The 17,500-nt window shown below is 45.0% G+C and overlaps 2 protein-coding genes across 2 annotated transcripts in view; both read right to left on the reverse strand.

Annotated features, from left to right (window-relative positions):
• The window catches only part of LOC125307952 (arf-GAP with Rho-GAP domain, ANK repeat and PH domain-containing protein 1-like), a 92,597-nt gene extending 88,323 nt beyond the window's left edge, over positions 1-4,274 (reverse strand). Inside the window, 1 exon segment of the mRNA XM_048264083.1 lies at positions 3,952-4,274. The gene's annotated coding sequence lies outside the window, so the exon portion shown is untranslated.
• Positions 4,275-13,366: 9,092 nt separating this feature from the next.
• Positions 13,367-17,500, reverse strand: part of stard10 (StAR-related lipid transfer (START) domain containing 10) — a 30,201-nt gene continuing 26,067 nt past the window's right edge. Inside the window, exons 4-7 of the mRNA XM_048265166.1 lie at positions 16,088-16,205; positions 15,405-15,457; positions 14,644-14,912; positions 13,367-13,420 (exon numbers count right to left, since the gene is read on the reverse strand). Of these exons, the coding sequence (XP_048121123.1) occupies positions 14,697-14,912; positions 15,405-15,457; positions 16,088-16,205 (387 nt within the window). The 3' untranslated portion in view covers positions 13,367-13,420; positions 14,644-14,696. The remainder of the gene's footprint in view (positions 13,421-14,643; positions 14,913-15,404; positions 15,458-16,087; positions 16,206-17,500) is intronic.

A 17,500-nucleotide genomic window follows, 5' to 3' on the forward strand; every position in this document is an offset into this window, starting at 1 on the left:
ACCATGCTGCTGGCACCTGGTCGTGCCTATTCACACGATTTAATATACGAAAAAAATCAGGCCGTACCCTAACCCTAACCCTAACCCAAAACTCCTGGCACAGACCACATGGTTCTCTCTCCCTCATAGAGACATTTTCATTTGTAGTTTCCCACTGGTGGAACAACCTACCAGAGCAGAGGCATCCCTCTCTATCTTGAAGAAGCTCTTGAACACACACACACACACACGCACACACAAGAAGCTCTTGAAGAGAGCACCTCTTCTCCCAACACATCTAACAACACAACACACTTAACACTACAACTGCCGCAAAACACACTTATCTATCTAACACCTAACACTACAAGAAAGAAAAATAATGTCCTACTGGTTGAATTCAGAGTTTAAAATCTAGAGGTCAAAATGGCTGCAGCAGTTCTAGTAGTTATGAAATTATTGGAGCTTCTAGTGCTAACTGCATTTCTAGTGCTAACTGCATTACTGTATTTTTAGTGCTAACTGCATTTCTAGTGCTAACTGCATTACTGCATTTCTAGTGCTAACTGCATTTCGTGCTAACTGCATTACTGCATTTCTAGTGCTAACACTGCATTTCTAGTGCTAACTGCATTTCTAGTGCTAACTGCATTACTGCATTTCTAGTGCTAACTGCATTTCTAGTGCTAACTGCATTACTGCATTTCTAGTGCTAAAACTGCATTTCTAGTGCTAACTGCATTTCTAGTGCTAACACTGCATTTCTAGTGCTAACTGCATTTCTAGTGCTAACTGCATTACTGCATTTCTAGTGCTAACTGCATTTCTAGTGCGAACACTGCATTTTTAGTGCTATTTGCATTTCTAGTGCTAACTGCATTACTGCATTTCTAGTGCTAACTGCATTTCTAGTGCGAACACTGCATTTTTAGTGCTAATTGCATTTCTAGTGCTAACTGCATTTCTAGTGCTAACTGCATTACTGCATTTCTGGTGCTAACTGCACCGTACGCCGGCAACCCGGGTTCGATTCCCGCCCCGTGGTCCTTTCCGGATCCCACCCCGACTCTCTCTCCCACTCACTTCCTGTCACTCTCTACTATCCTGTAGATTAAAGGCATTAAAAGCCAAAATATATATATTTAAAGTAAAGTAAAGTCAGCACCTTTATTGTGTAGGACAGTGAAGAGACTGACAGTACAACTGTAACACACCATAAGGTGCCAGGGACTCAGAACGTGCTGGTTACCATAACACACACACACGCTAGCTACTATTGCAGACAAACACACAGTCACAGAAGCTTAACATGATAGGTAGCAATGGAATGCTGAAGCCATGAATCTATTCAACACACACACACACACACACACACACACACACACACACACACACACACACACACATCCTGATGAGTTAATGGAAAGGAATGTGTGAGAGAGCATGTGCATGTGTTTTCAGACGTGTTTATGTGTGTGTGTGTGTGTATGTATGTGTGTGTGTGTTTTCAGATGTGTGTGTGTATGTTGGAGAGAGTGTGTGTGTGTGTTTTCAGATGTGTGCATGTGTGTGTGTGTGTGTGTTTTCAGATGTGTGTGTGTGTATGTTGGAGAGAGTGTGTGTGTGTGTTTTCAGATGTGTGCGTGTGTGTGTGTGTCAGATAAAGCCATTTATGCTGAAGTATTTCCTCAAAATGAAGCTCTTCCGCATTTGTGTGTTTATGAGTCATCAGACACACACACACACACACACACACACACACACACACACACACACGTGCGCGCGCACACACACACGCTCAAGCATAATCTCACATACAGTATGCACACAAGTGTACACACACACACAAGCAATGTTGTTCATGCCATTAAACACACGTGCCACTTGCCAAGGCCCCACCAATACTCACAGGAACACACATCTAGCGCTTTCCTCAACCTTGACACAAACACGGCAAAGATTCACACCACACACACAACAGTATATCTCTCTCTTACACACAGACACAACATTCTCTCTCACACACAAACACGCCACAAACACTCACAACACACAACACTCTCTCTCACACACACACAACACTCTCTCTCACACACACACAAACACACCACAACCACACAATACAAACAACACTCTCTCTCACACACAAACACTAACAACACACAACGCTCTCTCAGACACACAAACACTGACAACACACAACGCTCTCTCTCACACACAAACATTCACAACACACAACACTCTCTCTCACACACACACGCCACAAACACACAATACAAACAACACTCTCTCTCTCACACACACACACACACAACACACAACACTCTCTCTCACACACACACATGCCACAAACACACAATACAAACAACACTCTTTCACACACACACACACACACACACAACATTCTCTCTCTCTCTCTCTCTCACACACATACAACACACAACACTCTCTCTCACACACACATGCCACAAACACACAATACAAACAACACTCTTTCACACACACACACAACACACAACACTCTCACACACACAGCTACAAACACACAATACAAACAACACTCTTTCACACACACACACACACACACAACATTCTCTCTCTCTCTTTCTATCTCTCCCTCACACACACACAGGCCTCTAGCCTGTTGGTGCTCACGGAGCGGGACCACAGAATCAGCAGCAGGGCCTTGGCCACTTGGCATGACTGACCCCAGGGAAGGACCAGAGCACACACACACACACACACACACACACACGGACCCCAGGAAAAGGACCAGAGCACACACACACACACACACTGACCCCAGGGAAGAACCAGAGCACACACACACACACACACACACACACAGACACACACCCCAAGGAAGGACCAGAGCACACAAATAGCTGTATCAAGCTTAAATGGTGACTAACGTTTCGATGAGCACAGCATCTTCCTCAGAGTCAAACCAACACTCACACAACACTCTCACACACACACATACGCCACAAACACACACAACCCTCTCTCTCACAAACACCACAAACACACACACACACATCTCTCTCTCTCACACACACACACAGACCCCCCCCCTCTCGCTCTCTCCTTCTATCTATCTCTCTCCTTCTATCTATCTCTCTCTCTCTCTCTACTGCTGAGACCACATCTTCGGACCCCGTGAACAGTTTTCACAGGAAGTGCACATCTCATACGGAAACACAGAAACTGCTGTCCTAACCAACTCTGATAGGAGTCATCAACCTTGAAACACACACACACACACACACACACACACACACACACACACACACAAAATATAACAACAAATAGGTTAAGGTTACACAGACAGACAGAGAGAGAGAGAGGAGAAAGAGAGAGAGAGAGAGGAGAAAGAGAGAGAGAGGGAGACAGACAGACAGAGAGAGAGAGAGAGAGAGAGAGAGAGAGAGAGAGAGAGAGAGAGAGAGAGATAGATAGATAGATAGATAGATAGATAGATAGATAGATAGATAGAGAGAGAGAGAGAGAGAGAGGACAACTTTGTCCCGTGTGGTGGGTGTCAATAGGAGGGTGGTGAAGGGGTGAAATCTGGGTTGCTGGGCTCGAACGAAAACCACCTGCACATCACCACTCACGCCAGCCGACCCATCACATCAACATTAACCATTAGAATACCACACACACACACACACACACACACACACACACACACACACACACACACTGCATAGGCTTCTCCTCTTCGGTGTCGCGCAGTCCACGCGAATAGCGTAGTTAGGCGTAAATACAATGAGCAAGCAACTGTGACCGAGTCTACAACCAATAAACCTGGCTCTTCAAATAACTCTCCCTCCTGTTACGCGCGTGAGCGCGCTATGCTGTGCTATCTTATCGCCGTATGGTATGTTTGACACAGGTCGGCTCATTGTAAAACACATACACACTCTAACACAACTTAAAAACTGGTTTGAATAAATCCGACAGTTTTACCGTGTCCAAAGGATTAGCTTCTCTTCCACGGCAATTTCTCGCTTGCTGCGCTGCGCGTGTTTTCCGGTTGGTGTTGTTCGGATGGTTTATTAATGGTCTCGCTCCCTGCCGACCACCGATTGGACTTTCTCACGGCCGCCGCCTCGCGAACCACACATAAAATCCCCCCAAAAAAACTTCCGTGGAGGTCACGTGGTTACGCGAACATAAAGGGGCTTGTTTTCCTGAATTTCAATCAGAGCGCACAAAAGACGGACTGTTCTGTGACCCTCGGAAACAGACCTGCGCCTTCCAAGTTTTCAGCTGAAGTTGTTGTTGGACTTATAGGCCCTCCCCCTTGGACGCGCGAGACAGTTGAAACAGGTTAGGTTAAGTCAATGACGCGTCGTTCTTTTTCTTAAGTTCCTTATCCGCAATGAGAAGACCATTGCAGGTTTATATTTATTTCAAAAGTTCCTGTTTGACTGCAGCCAAAGTTCTCCATAGCCAACTATTACATTGCGCCATGGTTGCTATTGGTTACGGGGGCAGTACCACCTGTCACCACTTGGAGGCGCCAAAGCCCAGTGGCTCTGGAAATCAGCAAGCCTGCGGCAGTGTGCGGAAGAATGCTTATCTATTTGATCTCCTATTCGTCCGTAATAACTCCACAGAACACGCAGTGCAGCCCTTGAGTTTCAGTATTTTACCTGAGGTAGCCTATCCTAAAACAGGATGTGGAGACTGTAGACAGTCCAGTCCATTTAATTACATTTTATTTTTTATTAAATATTTGCCTAACACATCCACAAGGTGGCACCAGACAGGTTTTGGCCTCACAATTGACCTTTGACCTGTCATGTAGGCTTTCTGAGAGGATAGGAGCCAGCTGATACATCTGCACATCCGATTTCTAGTCTGTGACAGTGACACCCTGACCATACAGATAGGGGAAAGAGAAAATAATATGCACTAAGAACACACACACACACAAGCAGACCCCCCCTCCACACACACACACACATACACACACACACAGTCACACTATGCAGATAAGTCTACCTCTCCTCTACCCTTAAGTGAAGCATTGAAAAGTTCAATGGCCCTGGGGACAAATGACTTCCAGTCTGTCAGTTGTGCATGACAGTGAGCGAAGTCTCCAGCTGATCAAGCTCTTCTGCTTTGTAATAGTGCTGTGGAGTGGATGACATTCATTGTTCAGGGTCCTTTTGTCTGATATTGAAGTGATGCACTCCAGTTCGGCGCACTTCAGAGCGGGCTTAGACCTGCGGAAATCCACCACCATCTCCTTGGTCTTCGAAGTGTTGAGTTGAAGATGATTGAGTTTGCACCATTGCACAAAGTCCTCCACCAGGCTCCTGTACTCCTCCTCCTGCCCGTTCCTGATACACCCCACAATTGCAGTATCATCTGAAAACTTCTGCATGTGGCATGACTCGGTGTTGTAGCAGAAGTCAGATTTGTACAGGGTGAACAGGACTGGAGAGAGCACAGTTCCCTGTGGGGCTCCGGTGCTGCTGATCACAGTGTCAGAGAGGCAGTTCTTCAGTCTGACGAACTGTGGCCGCTCGGTCAGGTAATCTGTAATCCAGGTTACCAGGTGAGCGTCCACACCCATCTGCAAGAGCTTGTCTCCCAGTCTGAGGGGTTAGTGGTGTTAAAAGATGGTGTTAAAAGCACTTGAGAAATCAAAGAACATGATTCTCACAGCACTTTTCCCCTTGTCTAGGTGAGAATGTGTCCTGTGTAGGAGATAAGTGATGGCATCGTCCACGCCCACTTTCTCCTGGTATGCAAATTGTAGCGGGTCTAGTGCATGGCGTACCTGGGGTCTGAGCATGCACAAGACCAGCCGCTCCATTGTCTTCATCACATGTGATGTTAGAGCGACAGGCCTGTAGTCATTAAGCTCACTTGGGTGTGGCTTCTTAGGGACGGGGGTGAGACATGATGTCTTCCACAGTGTTGGAACTTGTCCGAGACGGAGACTCAGGTTGAAGATGTGCTTCAGTGGCTCCCCCAGTTCAGCAGCACAGACCTTGAGCAGCCTTGGACACAGTCTGTCAGGCCCGGCTGCCTTCCTAGACAGACCTATGTATGTATCATGTCTATGTAACCGTTCAGATCTATGTATGTAGCAGTTCAGATCTATGTATGTAACATGTCTATGTATGTAACAGTTCAGATCTATGTATGTAGCAGTTCAGATCTATGTATGTAACATGTCTATGTATGTAACAGTTCAGATCTATGTATGTAGCAGTGCAGATCTATGTATGTAACATGTCTATGCATGTAACAGTTCAGATCTATGTATGTAACATGTCTATGTATGTAACAGTTCAGATATATGTATGTAACATGTCTATGTACGTAACAGTTCAGATCTATGTATGTAACATGTCTATGTACGTAACAGTTCAGATCTATGTATGTAACATGTCTATGTATGTAACATGTCTATGTACGTAACAGTTCAGATCTATGTATGTAACATGTCTATGTATGTAACAGTTCAGATCTATGTATGTAACAGTTCAGATCTATGTATGTAACATGTCTATGCATGTAACAGTTCAGATCTATGTATGTAACATGTCTATATATGTAACAGTTCAGATCTATGTATGTAACATGTCTATGTACGTAACAGTTCAGATCTATGTATGTAACATGTCTATGTACGTAACAGTTCAGATCCATGTATGTAACATGTCTATGTATTGTTTTGTATGACTGCTTTGGCAATGCAAATGCCCTTTTTGTCACGCCAATAAAGCACCTTGAATTGAATTGAAATTGAGACAGAGACAGACATAGAGAGAGAAACAGATAGAGAGAGAGAGACAGACAGAAAGAGAGAAAGAGACAGACAGAGAGAGAGAGACAGAGACAAACAGAGAGAGAGAGACAGACATAGAGAGAGACAGACAGAGAGAGAGAGAGAGGGATGTGTGGGCTAGACAGAGAGAGAGAGAGAGAAAGAGATAGAGTCAGAGACAGACACCCACTGGTTGTCCCTCAGGTTTTGGGGAAATATTGATACCCTCCCACAAAGTAAAAACAGTGAGACGTGGCCACTCAGGAGGACTTTTGGTGTGGTTTAGGGAAACTCTTGCCAAACACATTTCTGTTATCACAACAGGAAAAACCCACTGCTGGATAAAAGTTGATGATAAGATTGGCATATCAAAACAAAACATATATCTATGCGCAGTATATGCCCCCCCAGCAGACTCCCCTTATTTTGATGAAGAGCTCATTCACACAATACAAACAGAAGCAAGCAATTTCCAATCCCAATTGTGTGGAGATTTTAACGCAAGAACAGGATATGAGCCTGACCAGGCTGATCCACAAGGCAATAGTCATGTGTTTGGTAGAAATACCCCATACATCACACCAAACCTCACCCAGAGAAACAACTTGGATTATGCTGTAAACAAAAGTGGTAAAGAATTAGTGCACCTCTGTCAAGCCCCTAGGCCTGTACATACTTAATGGCAGGATAAAAGGAGACTCTTTAGGGAGGTTTACATGTTGTTCATCTCTTGAAGTAGTGTAGTTGACTATGCAGTCACTGACATGGACCCCTCCTCCTTCAATGCATTCACTGTCAGGCAGCAAACTCTATCTCTGACCATAATCAAATTAATGTGTTTCTTAAAATGAATGGAAAACCCACAAACACAAACAGAGCCCAATAAGCTGTTTAAACTTAATTCGACCTACAGATGGACTCCTAATAGCTCTGAAAAATTTGCACAAGCAATAAACTCACCTGAATTGGTTGAGGACATTACTAATTTCACTAACAAACAGTTCACTAATAATACAAAGGGCATAAATATGGCTGTGAATGAGCTGAACTTAATTTTCCAAAAGTCAAAGCTTAAAAGGCTGAGCTACTAAGGAAAAAACTAAAAAAGAAAACAAAGTAAACAAGATCACGCCTGGTTTGACTCTGAATGCCAGAGCATCAGAAAACAGCTGAGACAACTGTCAAACCCGAAACATCAGCCTGAAAACACAGCCCTTAGAACTGAATACTGTGAAACACTAAAACCTTCAAAAGCACAATCAAAAAAAAGAAAAAAAAATCACACCAACCATCAATAGTCCATCAATAACAACCAGTTCTGGGACATGTGGAACAATTTGAGCACAGCCAAATCACAAAGTCGCCCTGCCGACTCAAAATGCAACAACGGGACTGACTATTTAAAAAAATCTGTACAGTGAAATACCATCAAACCCAAAATGAATCACATCAAGGAAAAAACTCCAAAAATTTGGAATTCGTGATCAAAACAACCAAACCCTCTTAACTATCCCATCTCAGCAGAAGAATTGGCACAAAAAAAGCTGAAATCATTAAAAACCAAAAGGCATGTGGTCCTGACAGCATCAGAGCTGAGATACTAAAATACAGCACTCCCACATTACAAAAAGCTTTGCTCAAACTGTTTAACCTCATCCTTAGCTCTGGCTATTTTCCTGACACCTGGAACCAAGGAATTATTTCCCCAATCTACAAAAAGTGGAGACAAATTGGATCCTAATAATTATCGGGTGGTATATGTGTGAACAGTAATCTGGGAAGGTATTTAGTTGCATTTTAAATTATAGGATCCAAATCTTCCTTAATGAACACAATACCTCAGTAAAAAAAAATTGGATTTCTCAAAACCACCTATAACAACAGATCCATATTTACACCCTACACACCCTAATCAATAAACATGTAAAAATACCAAAGAAATGGAAAGATATTTGCTTGTTTTGTAGACTTTAAAAAAGCATTTGACTCTAATTTGGCATGATGGGATTATACTACAAACTTTTGCAAAGTGGTGTAGGGGGTAAAAAATACATGATATGAATTAAATCAATGTACTCAAATTCTAAATGCAGTATTAAAATTGGAGAAAAACAAACAGAGTTTTTTACACAAAATAGAGGTGTGAGACAGGGCTGTGGTCTGAGTCCAACATTGTTCAATATTTACATAAACGAATTAGCGGTGCAGTTGGAACAGTCTCCAGCCCCTGGACTCAGACTCCAAGAAACAGAGGTCAAATTCCTGCTCTTTGCCGATGACCAGGTGCTCCTGTCACCCTCAGAACAGGGCTTACAGCAGCTCCTCGATCTGCTAAAGCAGCACTGTCAGTCCTGGGCCCTGGCAGGAAACCCAATAAAGACCAAAATTATGATTTTTCCAAAAAAAACCTGGTGTCAGGAAAATAGATACACGTTCACCCTAGGCAGCACCGTCCTAGAACACACAATGCAGTATACCTACCTTGGTCTAATCATCACTGCATCAGGGAGTTTCAGCATGGCAGTGAATGCACTAAAAAGCAAAAAGCCTGCAGTGGCACTCTACCATAAAAAAGAAAATTTCACAAAATAAACATCCCAACTACAATCTGGTGCAAAATTGCGCTATATGGAAGTGAGGTTTGGGGTCCACTCAGTATGCACAACTACATAAAGTGGGACAAGCATCCAACCGAAGCCCTACATGCAGAATTCTGCCGTTCAATACTTAAAGTTCAATCTAAAACACCCAATAATGCATGTAGGGGCAGAATTAGGCCCGTTTCCCCATTGGCTTTACCAATACAGAAAAGAATCTTGAAATTCTGGATGCACCTGAACAGCAGTCCCGAGAACTCCCTCCATTTTGAGGCACTGAAAACCCAGAAGATGAACCCTGAAAAGAGTCCTCTGAGCCAGCTGGTACTGAAGCTAACTAACTCAATAACAACAACTAATACACATCAAGCTCAGTCCAGGTCTGTTTCCCAAACATCAATTAGAGTCAATGAAATAATGAATCAAGCAAAAGAAGAATATTTAGAACATTGGACAAACCAAATTACCACCCAAAAGAAGAATGAATTGCTAAAAGAGGTATGAATTGGCAGAGTATCTCATCTCTGTCAGAGATACAAAAAGAGGCAAACCCTGACCAGTATAGGCTCAGTGACCACAATCTAGCAGTAGAAAACAGGCAGACACAGGAAAACCTGGCTTCGAGAGAACAAAGAATATGTGGTCACTGCCAGGCAGAGAATGGTTGAGACAGAGGAGCACTTCTTTTCTACACTGTGAAAAATATGAAAACATTAGGCGGGCTTTCTTCCCCAAATTCCAAAGAGATATCCCACATTTTCAAGACTGGGACAATAATGAAAAAATGACCATACTCCCATGCGAAGGGCCCTCTGCTGCCCCCCTAGCAGCACAATTTATTTTTGAAATGTGAGGATCTGAGGGACTCAACCTGAAACATGTACATACACATCACACATACACAAAACACAAACACACACACCATCCCATTATTACTCTTGCTATTTCACGTTTGTTAAAAAAAATAAAAAAAAACCTGTCTCTGTGTTAACAGACATTATACATGTTCCTGTGCACAGATGTGTGTGTATGTCAATATATATGTACTGTGTATGTGTGTACATGTATATAATGTTACACAGACCTACACACGCACAAACACACACACACACACACACACTCATATGTATTGTTTATTCTATGTTCACATGTTTACCCACATTGCTGTATGTCTATTTTCTTTCTTTTGTTATTCCACTGTGTTATCTGTAACACTGGCTTTGCAACACTTATCCAAACAGTCATGCTAATAAAGCTCCTTTGGATTTGAATTTAGAGAGAGAGAGAGAGAGAGAGAGGGCTAGACACAAGAGAGACCTAGAGAGAGAGAGGACACAGAGAGAGATGTGTGGGCTAGACAGAGGAGAGAGAGAGATGTGTGGGCTAGACAGAGAGAGAGAGAGAGAGAGAGAGAGAGAGATGTGTGGGCTAGACAGAGGGAGAGAGAGAGATGTGTGGGCTAGACAGAGAGAGAGAGAGAGAGAGAGACAGAGGGGGAGAAGAAGATGTGTGACTAGACAGAGGAGAGAGAGAGAGAGATGTGGCCAGACACAGAGAGAGAGAGAGACAGAGGGAGAGAGAGAGAGAAGATGTGTGGGCTAGACAGACACAGAGAGAGATGTCGTCATTTCAGAGAGAGAGAGAGAGAGATGTGTGGGCTAGACAGAGAGAGAGATGTGTGGGCTAGACAGAGAGAGAGAGAGAGATGTGTGGGCTAGAACAGAAGAGATCGGCTAGACAGAAAGAGAGAAAATGGGCTAAGCAGAGAAAAGATGTGGCCAGACAGAGAGAAAGAGAGATGTCGGCTAGACAGAGAGATCATATAAACTAGACAAAGAGAGAGAGAGATGTGTGGGCTAGACAGAGAGAGAGATGTGTGGGCTAGACAGAGAGAGAGAGAGAGATGTGTGGGCTAGACAGAGAGAGAGATGTGTGGGCTAGACAGAGAGAGAGAGAGAATCTCGGCTAGACAGAGGGAGAGAGAGAGAAAAGAGATGTGTGGGCCAGACAGAGGAGAGAGAGAGGGGAGGGAGAGATGTGAAGGAAAGAAAGGAGAGGGAAGGAGGAGGAGGAGGAGAGAGAGAGAGAGGGAAAGAGAGAGGAGAAGGAGGAGGAAAGACAGGAGAGAGGAAGGAGGAGGGAGAGAGGGAGGGAGGGAGGAAGAGAGAGAGAGAGGAGGAGGGAAGGAGGGAAGAGGGAGAGACAGAGAGAGAGAGGGAGGAGGAGGAGAAGGAAGAGACTCGAAAGGAGGGAAAGAAAGACAGAGAGAGAGAGATGTGCCTTCTCTTTCAAGCAAATCAAATGGATGTGTGTGTGAATAAAGACCCACTAGTGTACACTTGTCCTGTGTGTGTGGGATATACCTTGTCGATGTGTGTGTGAGATCTCTACCCAGGTCCGTGTGTGAATACACTTTGTCCATCAACCAATGTGTGTGATCTCTATAATCAAATGTGTGTGTGTGTGTGTGAGACTACACTTGTCCATTAATGTGTGTTAGTAGGGAGTATACACTTGTCCGTGTGTGTGTGTGTGTGTGAGACTACACCGGCTGTCCGTAATGTGTGTGTGTGAGTATACACTTGTCCGTGTGTGTGTGTGGGAGTATACACTCCATTGTCCTGTGTGTGGAGTATACTACACTTGTCCACATTAATGGGAGTATACACTTGTCCGATGTGTGTGTGTGGGAACTACACACTTGTCCGTGTGTGTGGGATAGTATACACTTGTCCGTGTGTGTGTGTGTGAGATACACACCCGTGTTGTCCACTTGTCGATGTGTGTGAGTATACACTTGTCCGTGTGTGTGTGGGAGTATACACTTGTCCGTGTGTGTGTGTGTGTGGGAGTATACACTTGTCCTAGTGTGTGTGTGGGAGTATACCTTTGTCCTGCAGGTGTGTGAGTATACACTTGTCCGTGTAGTGTGTGTGTGTGGGAGTATACACTTGTCCTGTGTGTGTGTGTGGGAGTATACACTTGTCCGTGTGTGTGTGTGTGTGTGTATGTACACTTGTCCGTGTGTGTGTGTGGGGGAGTATACACTTGTCCGTGTGTGTGTGTGTGAGACTACACTTGTCCGTGTGTGTGTGTGGGAGTATACACTTGTCCGTGTGTGTGTGTGTGTGAGACTACACTTGTCCGTGTGTGTGTGGGAGTATACACTTGTCCGTGTGTGTGTGGGAGTATACACTTGTCCGTGTGTGTGTGAGACTACACTTGTCCGTGTGTGTGTGGGAGTATACACTTGTCCGTGTGTGTGTGGAAGTATACACTTGTCCGTGTATTATTGGGAGTATACACTTGTCCGTCTGTGTGTGGGAGAAGGCTCTACACTTGTCGTGTGTGTGTGTGTGTGGGAGTATACACTTGTCCGTGTGTGTGTGTGGGGAGTATACACTTGTCCGTGTGTGTGTGGGAGTATACACTTGTCCGTGTGTGTGTGTGGGAGTATACACTTGTCCGTGTGTGTGTGTGTGGGAGTATACACTTGTCCGTGGTGTGTGTGTGTGGGAGTATACACTTGTCCGTGTGTGTTTGTGGGAGTATACACTTGTCCGTGTGTGTGTGTGTGTGAGTATACACTTGTGTGTGTATGAGTGTCAATAAAGAGCTCATACCGTTGGAATCAATCTATATTTATTCCCATTTGTACATTCATTCACAAGCTGAAGAGAAACAGCGAAACAATGAGCATGAACATAATCAATCAATCACACACACACACAGACACACACACACAGACAGACATTCATGCATGTTGTACAGAACTTGATCTGCTTGTCGGTGCAAGGCTGTTTGAGTGCAGGTGTGTACAGGTGTCTGAATACACTCGAGGGTGGATATGTGTGCTTCCGTGTGTGACTACATACATGTGTGTGTTAGTGCGCGTGTGTATGCCTGTCTGTGTTTAGGAATATGTGTGTGTGTGTGTGTGTGTGTGTGGGGGTGGTTATGAATGTGAATATAACTGTGTGTGTGTGTGTGTGTGTGTGTGTGTGCGCGTGTGTGTGGGGGTGTTTATGAATGTGAATATAAGTGTGTGTGTGTGTGTGTGTGTGTGTGTGTGTGTGTGTGTGTGTGTGTGTGTGTGCGTGTGTGTCTCAATCTGCGGTTAAATGCGATAGCTAATGCTCCTCCTTGGTCTCAGCGAGGCTGCTCTCGTCGATGTTCTCCAGCGAGTCGGCATGCTGGATGCGGAGCTCGGAGAGGGGCATGCTGGGAAGGCTGTTCTGCTCCGGGTACAGCCAGGGCTTATGGGCAGATGGCGCTACTTCCACTCCAGCGTGCCACCTGCATATATAGATGCGCTTCATCGCCTGGGAACACACACACACAGGTTTAAATCCACCTTACACTTACATACTCACACATGTGCAAACAGTGGTTACCCACACACACACACTCACAAAGAGAGGCGCGGTCCCCTGCAACAACATAAAGAGAGAGAGAAACAGACATAACGAGGAGAGAGAAAGACATAACGAGAGAGAGAAACAGACATAACGAGGAGAGAGAAACAGACATAACGAGGAGAGAGAAACAGACATAACGAGGAGAGAGAAACAGACATAACGAGGAGAGAGAAACGACATAACGAGGAGAGAGAAACGAGAGGAGAGAGAAACGAGAGGAGAGAAACGAGAAAAGAAAGGAGAGAAGAGAGAAGCAAAAGAAGAGAGGAACGAGAGAAGAGAGGAGAGAGAGAAAGAGAGGGAGCGAAATGAGAGAAACGAGGAGAGAGGGGGAGATGAATGAAAGACTAAACAGACAGACAGAGACAAAAACAAGGGGAGACAGGAGCGAGAGAACAGGGAAATGAAAGTGAAGAAGACTGACCTTCGGAGCCAAAAACTGGGAAGACTTGTTAACAACCCACTTGGGGAGAGACCCTGCGGAGGAGAGGGACAGAGATGACCTTGAGATGACCTCTAGGGACAGTAGCGGTCACATGACTACCAATTTGAACAGGTTAGCACATTTCATTACAGTTGTGGACTAGTTGTTATGTACCGGAACAGTGCTAGTGCTAGCTGTTATCATCTTTAGATGTGTATCCACAGTAGATGTGTTCTTATTGTACAGAAACAGAGCTAGTGCTAACATTAGCACATTGCGGTACTACCATACACAGGAATGTCTAGCCTGTTTAGCCTTTAGCATACCTGAGAACAGGAATGTCTAGCCTGTTTAGCCTTTAGCATACCTGAGGAACAGGAATGTCTAGCCTGTTTAGCCATTTTCCACAACTTGACTATTGTATGTATATATGTGTGTGTGTGTGTGTGTGTGTGTGTGTGTGTGTGTGTGTGCGCGTGTGTGTCTCAATGCGGTTCGTCGTCGCTGTGCTCCTCCTTGGTCTCAGCGAGGCTGCTCTCGTCGATGTTCTCCAGCGAGTCGGCATGCTGGATGCGGAGCTCGGAGAGGGGCATGCTGGGAAGGCTGTTCTGCTCCGGGTACAGCCAGGGCTTATGGGCCGGAGCGTGGCGCTGCTTCCACTCCGCGTACTTCACACACGCCTTATGGATGCGCTTCATCGCCTGGGAACACACACACACAGGTTTAAATCCACCTTACACTTACATACTCACACATGTGCAAACAGTGGTTACCCACACACACACACTCACAAAGAGAGGCGCGGTCCCCTGCAACAACATAAAGAGAGAGAGAAACAGACATAACGAGGAGAGAGAAAGACATAACGAGAGAGAGAAACAGACATAACGAGGAGAGAGAAACAGACATAACGAGGAGAGAGAAACAGACATAACGAGGAGAGAGAGAAACAGACATAACGAGGAGAGAGAAACGAGAGGAGAGAGAAACGAGAGGAGAGAAACGAGAAAAGAAAGGAGAGAAGAGAGAAGCAAAAGAAGAGAGGAACGAGAGAAGAGAGGAGAGAGAGAACGAGAGGAGAGAGAAACGAGGAGAGAGGGGGAGATGAATGAAAGACTAAACAGACAGACAGAGACAAAAACAAGGGGAGACAGGAGCGAGAGAACAGGGAAATGAAAGTGAAGAAGACTGACCTTCGGAGCCAAAAACTGGGAAGACTTGTTAACAACCCACTTGGGGAGAGACCCTGCGGAGGAGAGGGACAGAGATGACCTTGAGATGACCTCTAGGGACAGTAGCGGTCACATGACTACCAATTTGAACAGGTTAGCACATTTCATTACAGTTGTGGACTAGTTGTTATGTACCGGAACAGTGCTAGTGCTAGCTGTTATCATCTTTAGATGTGTATCCACAGTAGATGTGTTCTTATTGTACAGAAACAGAGCTAGTGCTAACATTAGCACATTGGCGGCATTCACCATACACAGGAATGTCTAGCCTGTTTAGCCTTTAGCATACCTGAGGAACAGGAATGTCTAGCCTGTTTAGCCTTTAGCATACCTGAGGAACAGGAATGTCTAGCCTGTTTAGCCATTTTCTCCACAACTTCTTGACTATTGTATGTATATATGTGTGTGTGTGTGTGTGTGTGTGTGTGTACAGAGCTGCCAACCCTCACGCATTTGATTGGTGTAAGAGCGCATGGAGCCAATCATGAATGAATCTCACTCTCAGTGTGTGAGAGTTGGCAGCTCTGATGTGTGTGTATGTGTGTGTGTACCTCGGGGGTCCACCTGGGCCAGGTACAGTATATGAGGGTGTGTGTGTGTGTGTGTGAGTGTGTGAGTGTGTGTGAGTGTGTGTGTGTGTGTACCTCGGGGATCCACCTGGGCCAGGTATATGAGGGTGCAGGATGATGGGCCCTGTCTCTGGATGAGGTAGCCGGTCTGTATGGAGACGGCACGGACCAGGTCCTTCTTAGGGGGGTATTTCTGTCAATCAATCAATCAATCAATCAATCAATCAATCAATGCATATAGCCTCACCTCCTTCTTTATAATCCATGAGGGATAATGGACGACATGGCGTTCGGTTCACAGACAGAAACGCAGGTTTGAGGTGATAAAGTGGCCCTGCCACGCCAGCCGGGGGGCGCTACACCTGACCACGTACGCTAGCTCATCCCTCCCTTTCTCTCTCCTCTCTCTCTCTCCCATCTTTCTCTCTCTCTCTCTCTCCCATCTTTCTCTCTCTCTCTCTCTCTCTCTCTCTCTCTCTCTCTCTCTCTCTCTCTCTCTCTCTCTCTCTCTCTCTCTCTCTCTCTCTCTCTCCTCTCTCTCTCTCTCTCTCTCTCTCTCTCTCTCTCTCTCTCTCTCTCTCTCTCTCTCTCTCTCTCCCATCTTTCTCTCTCTCTCTCTCTCTCTATCCCTCTCTCCTGTGGACCACGTACACTAGCCTGCCTCTCACTCACTCACTACGCCAGTCATGTGATTCTACTATAAAATCAGAAGTTACACACATGCACACACACACACGCACACACACACGCACACACACACACACACACACACACACACGCACACACACACACGCACACACACACACACACACAGAAAGTCACAAACACCCACCCCAATCACCCCTCCCATGGCACATGCCTGCGCACATGTGTGCGCACACACACACACACACACACACACGCACTTAAGCTACCAGAATCCTTCACGTGACCACAGGTCAAACCCATGACTGTCTCTAACACACACACAGTGTTTCCCCTGTTCCAGCAGCGGTGCTGTTACGTGCTGGATGTTGTAATCAAACCCCGCAGTAGAGGTCAGGAGTCGAGACACATCGCCCAGGAGGAAAAAACTCAGCAATTTACAAAACAGTACTGACATAATAGTTTACTTTAGAATATATTATCATTTACAAAACAGTACTGACATAATAGTTTACTTTAGAATATATTATCATTTACAAAACAGTACTGACATAATAGTTTACTTTAGAATATATTATAATTTCGGCCCTAAATTGGAGACCATGCAGAAATGTGTTGCGATTTCAAAACCAGATTACTCCGGAACCGCTTATTGCACAGAGGCATGCTTTACATCCTTATATGCAGGAAAGTCTGTCTGCTGCTTAGCGCCAGCAACTAGGCGCTAATTCCATTGGAAAGCTTAGATTTCACTCGTTCACGTGATATGCTGTGTGACATCTGCATGACGAGTACTCTACAAGAAACGAACCTAGACTTGAGATTTTACTGGGGCTCAGTCTG

Source organism: Alosa alosa, chromosome 15 (genome assembly GCF_017589495.1).
Source record: "Alosa alosa isolate M-15738 ecotype Scorff River chromosome 15, AALO_Geno_1.1, whole genome shotgun sequence".
Lineage (NCBI taxonomy): Eukaryota > Metazoa > Chordata > Actinopteri > Clupeiformes > Clupeidae > Alosa > Alosa alosa.